Here is an 8,568-nt window from a genome sequence, read left to right as displayed (position 1 = left end):
CTCATTACCAACAGAATACAGTCAAAACTCCTCAGCTTGGATTCAAGACTCCAGGCTTTGGCCCCAGTCTCCCTTTTCATACTTCTCTGGGTTTATTTATTAAGTGCTTATTATATGCCAAGCTCTGGGCTAGTCACTGAGGAATTCACAAACTAGTTGGGAAGATGGGTACACAGATTAAGAGGCTGTGATTAGCTGTTTGTAAGAACAGACAGTTTCAGACAATGGATTATAAAATATTAGGTTTTTGCCCTTTACAGATTCATACTGACAATTTGGAACTGTGATGGCCAATACAGTGACTACGAGCCACATTTAAAGTGCTCAACAGCCACATGAAGCCTGGTGGCTATTATACTAGACAGCACAGTACACACTGTTTCAATCGCCCATGGAAGGGGTGGTTACCTGTAGGTACTTGAAAGAGAGCAAGGACCATTGCCCATACACTGCTCCGGTACTAGCTACCAGTCCCTCAACTCGATTCTCCCACTGCCCCCGCCCCCACCTTTAGCTGGGCTGTATTTTTAAGTAGCACAGGCTCCCAAAAGAGAGACTGCATTAAAGTACTTTTATAAATTATTAAGTGATACAGAAATGTGATCTGATAAATAAGTTCAGTTCTTGCTTTCATCACAGCTTTGGTTACTTTCAAATAAATTCTAGCTCCTTTCCGGAAATTCTCCCATACCCAGCATTTACGCCAAAGGGTTCCGAAAAGTATCTGTTACACACAGGGAGCATTTATACCAGGTAAAAATCCAGATTATACCTACCTTGATGCTCTTACAAGCCACCCATCCAGGACCCCACTTCACCACCACCTGCCTTTTCCTCTCGGTCACTTTCCTTAGAAAGGAAGGACGTGCGTTAAGATTTCTAAAACAACAAAACATTTATTTTGAGATTTGGGGATGGGAAAACTAAGGAATGGAAATTGGACCATTATCAGTATCTAATGGGAAATTGGAAGCAACACTATCTTCTGTAGCTCGATGCTTCTCCAGTTTAGCAATCAGTTCTTTTGCTGGATTGAAGACGCCATTGGTCTGCTGGTCACAGACATAGCAGCGCGGGGTGGTGCGGAAATGCTGCAGTGCACAGCTCTCACAGAAATAATGCCTGCACTTGGTGACAACCGGGTTTTGGAAGGTCTGGCGACAGATGAAACACTTGAATGGTATTTCCTCCTCATCACTTCCCACTTCATAGTTTCCGTCCTCATAGACACCATAGCGACCTTCATCAAGCTCACGTTCAATCTGCCACCCATGCTTGTAATCTGAGCGATCATGGAGGAATTTGCAGCTGTCTCCAAAGCCACAAAAACCAGTCTCCTTGTAGTCTTTGCAAATGTCGGGCTGGTAATCCCAGCGCACGGTGGCACGCAGATGCTCGGGAGCTCGGATGGGGCCCTTCCTCACCATCCCAGAGGAAGCATTGCCCATTGACGTATCTTTGGGCTTCATGTATTTCTGATAATTATTGATTCCCCGGTAGATCTTGTCATCTTCCTTGCCTCTCAGCTCCTCCTGGATCTTCTGGCTGCGCTCAAAGATGGCTTGTGCATCGCGCTCCTTCTCTGTGTCTAGCTCGTAGACAGCAGTCGCCCCCATGTCCTCTGGCCCCACGGGTTTCGCCGAGCGGGTGGACTTGTAGACCACGCCGACACTCTCCGGGTGGTTCTCTTCCTCCTCCTCACTATTCAAGTCATTGTAAGGCGCCTTCTGTTTACCACTGCCACAGGTTTTCTGTATCATCGGATTGTGGGCCGCGCGCTTCTTTTTTGGGCGGAACACAGTGCTGCCTTCGTCACTACTGCTGCTGCTGCAGTCGTCGGGCTCTTGGTTGCAGGGGCGCTTCCTGCGGCCTGCAGCCCCTTTTTGCCCACCAAACTTTCTGAAGAGAAAGGTGCACACCTGACTTGCCGCCTCTACTGGAGAACGTTCCTCTGCCATTTTACAGTCCAGAGCTCCGAAACGGCTATGGCGGACTTGGTCGCGCGAGACCTGTTCACGGGACTGCACGTCGTGCTTGACCCGAGTCGGCGCAAAATGGGCGGGCTCCTGGGTGGGCAGGACCAGCAGTGAGAGAGCGCGCGAGCGCATCTCTCTTGAGTCCTGCCATACCCCGTCGCTTCCTTTGAAGGCGTACGTGGTCCCGCCCCGCTCGCCAGCTGTTCGCGGAGCTTACCGGAAAGGGGCCAGAGCGGGTCACCTTTAGGAATCCTGGGGGCAAGTGCTTGGCCTGAGTAGCTGTGTAGCGATGTGGTTTGAGATTCTTCCCGGGATCGCTGTCATGGCCGCGTGCTTGGTCATCCCCGGAGTGGCCACTGCGCACATCCACAGGTTCAGTAACGGGGGCAAGGTAAGGCGGCTTCTGCGGCCCCACGGCCGGCTTCTCGGACTGGCGTTAACGAAATGGACCGTGGCTTGGGGAGGCCTTAAGGAACCGGTGTCTCTCTGAGATGGGGAGCCCCGAGGTCGGCCCTCCCCTTTCCTCCTGTTGACTAACAGCGGAGGCTTGCGGAATTTAACCCGGAGGAAACCACATCCTACTCTAGCAAGAAACAGCTCGCTGCTGGGTGAAGAAGAGTGGGCAAGAGGGCAAAGTAGAGATTCCGGGGCTGGGAAGGTAGGCGATTAGAAGAGGTAGGTCCCAACTCCTAGGCAGAAGTGAGGCGTCAGTTAGTCTTGGCTTTTAATTTCCTTTTTTGCTGGGTTTTAATTTCTCACATCCACATCTTGGGAGCCTCTCGTCTTTTACTTCTTCCCTACCCTTAATTAGTTTTTTATCTTGACATTTTTTATCGTCTGTCTCTTGCAAACCTTTAGGAACTTATCACAAGATCCTGGTTTTCACATCAGGATTGTAATTTTCCTCCCTTCCTGGGCCTTCACATCATCTCTTACAGTACAGAGTATATAGATGTATTTGCTTTCTGGCTTTGTGATTGTCTTTCACGTGTGATGTCCTGATGTTATTTCTTCTTATTAGGGTCCCCAAAGGGAATTGTCATATGTCTTTTGAAAAAAAAAAAAAAACCTGGTTAAAAAAAAGTGGAAGAACTCATGCTTACCATCTTAATTCTAAAGCCTAGTGGTCCGTTTTTATTTAAGAGTCTGGTCTTACATTAACTTGGCTTTATTTCAGTGATGATGACATTTTTCTAGAATATCACGTACTATCCCTCTGTTGGGTCACACATCTTCATAAACTGCAATAATAATTTCTTTTAATTGTAGGAAAAAAGGATTGCCTATTATCCATATCAGTGGACTTTGATGGAAAGAGATAAGCGCATCTCTGGAGTTAATCGTTACTATGTTTCAAAGGTAAGATGGCTCTGTTACTAGCCATCTGTCAGGGTTGAGGTGGGTTTCTGTTGTTGTTTTGCCAAAGGTCTTATTGTTAATGTAATTTGCGTGTTCTTGTCTACTAGTGAGATTAGACAGCCTTTTACATATTTAATGATTGTATTTCTTATTCTGGATCATTTGTCTAAATCCTTTGCTTGTTTTTCTTTTAAATTTATAGGGGTTCTTTGTATGTTACGGCTGTTGATCATTTGTCTATTTTATATGTTACATATATTTTTCCCAGTCTGCTTGTTGTCTTTTTCAATTTATGATGTCTTTCATCAGATGATAGTTTTTAATTTTGATGTTCAGTGTGGTTACTACATTCACCCGTACTGTCAAGTCCCCACCCATACCCCATTGCAGTCACTGTCCATCAGTGTAGTAAGATGCCACAGAGTCAGTATTTGTCTTCTCTGTGCTACACTGTCTTCCCCATGACCCCCCACCCCCACCCGCACCATGTGTACTGAACATAATACCCCTCAATCCCCTTCTCCCTCCCTCCCCAACCGCCCTCCCACACCCCTCCCCTTTGGTAACCGCTAGTCCCTTCCTGGAGTCTGTGAGTCTGCGGCTATTTTGTTCCTTCAGTTTTGCTTCCTTGTTATACTCCAAAAATGAGGGGAATCATTTGACACTTGTCTTTCTCCACCTGGCTTATTCACTGAGCATTATATCCTCCTCCAGCTCCTTCCATGTTGTTGCAAATGGGAGGATTTGTTTCTTTCTTAAGGCTGAATAGTATTTCAATGTGTATATGTACCACATCTTCTTTATCCATTCATCTACTGATGGACACTTAGGTTGCTTCCATATCTTGGCTATTGTAAATAGTGCTGCAATAAACATAGGGGTGCATATGTCTTTTTGAATCTGAGAACTTGTATTCTTTGGGTAAATTCCTAGGAGTGGGACTCCGGGGTCAAATGCTATTTCTATTTTTAGTTTTTTGAGGAACCTCCATATTGTTTTCCACAATGGTTGAACTAGCTTACATTCCCACCAGCAGTGTAGGAGGATTCCCCTTTCTCTGCATCCTCGCCAACATTTTTTGCTCTTCGTCTTTCCGATGCTGGCCATCCTAACTGGTGTGAGGTGATATCTCATTGTGGTTTTATTTTATTTGTTTGTTTGTTTGTTTGTTTGTTTTCTCATTGTGGTTTTAATTTGCATTTTCCTGATGATTAGTGATGTGGAGCATCTTTTCATGTGTCTGTTGGCCATCTGAATTTCTTCTTTGGAGAACTGCCTCTTCATATCCTCTGCCCATTTGTTGATCGGGTTATTTGCTTTTTGGGTGTTGAGGCATATGAGTTCTTTATATATTTTGGATGTTAACCCCTTATAGGATATGTCGTTTACAAATATATTCTCCCATACTGTAGGATGCCTTTTCATGCTGCTGATGGTGTCCTTTGCCGTACAGAAGCTTTTAAGTTTGATGTAGTCCCATGTGTTCATTTTTGCTTTTGTCTCCTTTGCTTGAGGAGATACACTCCGGAAGAAGTTGCTCATGTTTACTCAGGAGATTTTTGCCGATGTTGTCTTCTAAGAGTTTTATGGTTTCATGACTTACATTCAGGTCTTTGATCCATTTCGAGTTTACTTTTGTATATGGGGTTAAACAATAATCCAGTTTCATTCTCTTGCATGTAGCTGTCCAGTTTTGCCAACACCAGTTGTTGAAGAAGCTGTCATTTCCTCATTGTATGTCCATAGCTCCTTTATCTTATATTAATTGACCATATATGGTTGGGTTTATATCTGGGCTCTCCAGTCTGTTCCATTGGTCTATTGTTCTGTTCTTGTGCCAGTACCAAATTGTCTTGATTGCTGTGGCTTTGTAGTAGAGCTTGAAGTTGGGGAGCATAATCCGCCCCCCCCAGCTTTATTCTTCCTTCTCAGGATTGCTTTGGCTATTCGGGGCCTTTCGTGGTTCCATATGAACGATTTTCTCTAGTTCATTGAAGAATGCTGTTGGTATTTTGATAGGGATTGCATTGAATCTGTAGATTGCTTTAGGCAGGATGGCCATTTTAACAATATTAATTCTTCCTATCCATGAGCATGCGATGTGTTTCTGTTTATTGGTATCTTTAATTTCTGTCATGAGTGTCTTGTAGTTTTCAGAGTATAGGTCTTTCACTTCCTTGGTTAGGTTTATTCCTAGGTATTTTATTCTTTTTGATGGAATTCTAAATGGAATTGTTCTTCTGATTTCTCTTTCTGGTAGTTCATCATTAGTGTATAGGAATGCAACAGATTTCTTTGTATTAATTTTGTATCCTGCAACTTTGCTGAATTGAGATATTAGATCTAGTAGTTTTAGAGTGGAGTCTTTATGGTTTTTTATGTACAATATCATGTCATCTGCAAACAGGGACAGTTTGACTTCTTCCTTACCAATCTGGATGCCCTTTATTTCTTTGTGTCGTCTAATTGCTGTGGCGAGGACCTCCAGAACTATGTTGCATAAAAGTGGAGAGAGTGGGCATCCTTGTTTTGTTCCCAATCTTAAAGCCTTTCAGCTTCTTGCTGTTAAGTATGATGTAGGCTGTGGGTTTGTCATATATGGCCTTTATTATGTTGAGGTACTTGCCCTCTATACCCATTTTGTTGAGAGTTTTTATCGTGAATGGATGTTGAATTTTGTCGAATGCTTTCTCAGCATCTATGGAGATGATCATGTGGTTTTTGTCCTCCTTTTTGTTGATGTGGTGGATGATGTTGATGGATTTTCTAATATTGTACCACCCTTGCATCCCTGGAATAAATCCTACTTGATCATGGTGGATGGTCTTTTTGATTTATTTTTGAATTCGGTTTGCTAATATTTTGCTGAGTATTTTTGCATCTGTGCTCATCAGGGATATTGGTCTGTAATTTTCTTTTTTTGTGGTGTCTCTGCCTGGTTTTGGTATTAGAGTGATGCTGGCCTCATAGAATGAGTTTGGAGGTATTCCCTCCTCTTCTACTTTTTGCAAAACTTTTAAGGAGGATGGGTGTTAGGTCTTCACTAAATGTTTGATAAAATTCAGCGGTGAAGCCATCTGGTCCAGGAGTTTTGTTCTTAGGTAGTTTTTTGATTACCAATTCAATTTCGTTGCTGTTAATTGGTCTGTTCAGATTTTCTGTTGCTTTCCGGGTCAGCCTTGGAAGGTTGTATTTTTCTCGAAAGTTGTCCATTTCTGATTTCTTCTAGGTTGTCCAGTTCATTAGCATATAATTTTTCATAGTATTCTCTAATAATGTTTTTGTATTTCTGTGGTGTCCACAGTGATTTTTCCTTTCCCACTTGTGATTCTGTTTATGTGTGTAGACTCTCTTTTTTTTCCTGATAAGTCTGGCTAGGGGTTTATCTATTTTGTGTATTTTCTCGAAGAACTAGCTCTTGCTTTCATTGATTCTTTCTACTGTTTTATTCTTCTCGATTTTATTTATTTCTGCTCTAATCTTTATTATGTCCCTCCTTCTACTGACTTTGGGCCTCATTTGTTCTTTTTCTAGTTTCGTTAATTGTGAGTTTAGACTGTTCATATGGGACCGCTCTTCTTTCCTGAGGTAGGCCTGTATTGAAATGTACTTCCCTCTTAGCATGACCTTCGCTGCATCCCAAAGATCTTGCGGTGTTCAGTTATTGTTGTCATTTGACTCCATATACCGCTTGATCTCTGTTTTTATTTGGTCCATTGGCCCATTGGTTATTTAGGAGCATGTTGTGAAGCCTTCATGTGTTTGTGGGATTTCTCGTTTTCTTTGCGTCATTCATTTCTAGTTTCATACCTCTGTGGTCTGAGAAGCTGGTTGGTACAAGTTCAATCTTTTTGAATTTACCAAGGCTCTTTTTGTGGCCTAGTATATGATCTATTCTTGAAAATGTTCCATGTGCACTTGAGAAGAATGTGTATTCTCCTGCTTTTGGGTGTAGAGTTCTGTAGATGTCTGTTAGGTCCATCTGTTCTAATGCATTGTTCAGTACCTCTGTCTCCTTACTTATTTTCTGTCTGGTTGATTTGTCCTTTGGAGTGAATGGAGTGTTGAAGTCTCCTAGAATGAATGCGTTGCATTCTATTTCCCCCTTTATTTCTGTTAGTATTTGTTTCACATATGTAGGTGCTCCTGTGTTGGGTGCACAGATATTTATAATGGTTATATCCTCTTGTTGGACTGACCCCTTTATCATTATGTAATGTCCTTCTTTGTCTCATGTTACTTTCTTTGTTTTGAAGTCTATTTTGTTTGATACAAGTACTGCGACTCCTGCTTTTTTTCCCTATTAGTTGCATGAAATATCTTTTTCCATCCCTTCACTTTTAGTCTGTGTATGTCTTTGGGTTTAAAGTGAGTGTCTTTAGGCAGCATATAGATGGGTCTTGTTTTTTTATCCATTCAGTGACTCTATGTGTTTTGATTGGTGCATTCAGACAATTTACATTTAGGGTCATTTTCAATAGGTATGAAATTATTGCCATTGCAGGCTTTAGATTTATGGTTACCAAAGGTTCAAGGTTAACCACCTTACTATCTAAGAGTGTAATGTAACTCACTTAGTATGCTATAATAAGCACAATCTAAAGGTTCTTTTTTTTTCCCCTCCTTTTCTCCCTCCTCCATTCTTTATATGTTAGGTGTATCATATTCTGTACTCTTTGTCTGTCCCTTGACTGACTTTGGTGACAGTTGATTTAATTTTGCATTTGCTTAGTAATTAACTATTCTACTTTCTTTACTGTGGTTTTATTACCTCTGGTGACAGCTATTAAACCTTAGGAACGCTTCCATCTATAGCAGTCCCTCCAAAATACACTGTAGAGATGGTTTGTGGGAGGTAAATTCTCTCAGCTTTTGCTTATCTGGAAACTGTTTAATCCCGCCTTCCAATTTAAATAAAAATCTTGCCGGATAAAGTATTCTTGTTTTGAGGCCCTTCTGCCTCATTGCATTAAATATATCATGCCACTTCCTTCTGGCCTGTAAGGTTTCTGGTGAGAAATCTGATGATAGCCTGATGGGCTTTCCTATGTATGTGATCTTATTTCTCTCTCTGGCTGCTTTTTTTTTAAGAGGGCATCTCTCATATTTATTGATCAAATGGTTGTTAACAACAATAAAATTCTGTATAGGGGACTCAGTGCACAATCATTAATCAACCCCAAGCCTAATTCTCAACAGTCTCCAATCTTCTGAAGCATAATGAACAAGTTCT

General features: G+C 42.0%; 2 protein-coding genes across 2 annotated transcripts in view; one reads left to right on the top strand and one right to left on the bottom strand.

Annotated features, from left to right (window-relative positions):
* Nucleotides 1-869: 869 nt before the first annotated feature.
* Nucleotides 870-2,234, bottom strand: LOC118929189 (E3 ubiquitin-protein ligase RNF113A-like). The gene has a single exon (XM_036919106.2). It carries the CDS (start codon nt 2,106-2,108, stop codon nt 924-926), a length of 1,185 nt encoding a protein of 394 aa, XP_036775001.1. The 5' UTR covers nt 2,109-2,234; the 3' UTR covers nt 870-923.
* LOC118929190 (A-kinase anchor protein 14) overlaps nt 2,099-8,568 on the top strand; it is a 43,671-nt gene continuing 37,201 nt past the window's right edge. Inside the window, exons 1-2 of the mRNA XM_057495844.1 lie at nt 2,099-2,367; nt 3,246-3,335. Coding sequence (XP_057351827.1) covers nt 2,266-2,367; nt 3,246-3,335 — 192 coding nt within the window. The 5' untranslated portion in view covers nt 2,099-2,265. The remainder of the gene's footprint in view (nt 2,368-3,245; nt 3,336-8,568) is intronic.

Source organism: Manis pentadactyla, chromosome X (genome assembly GCF_030020395.1).
Source record: "Manis pentadactyla isolate mManPen7 chromosome X, mManPen7.hap1, whole genome shotgun sequence".
Classification (NCBI taxonomy): domain Eukaryota; kingdom Metazoa; phylum Chordata; class Mammalia; order Pholidota; family Manidae; genus Manis; species Manis pentadactyla.
The sequence above is the reverse complement of the archived record's forward strand: the minus strand, read 5'-3'. Positions and strand labels throughout refer to the sequence as shown.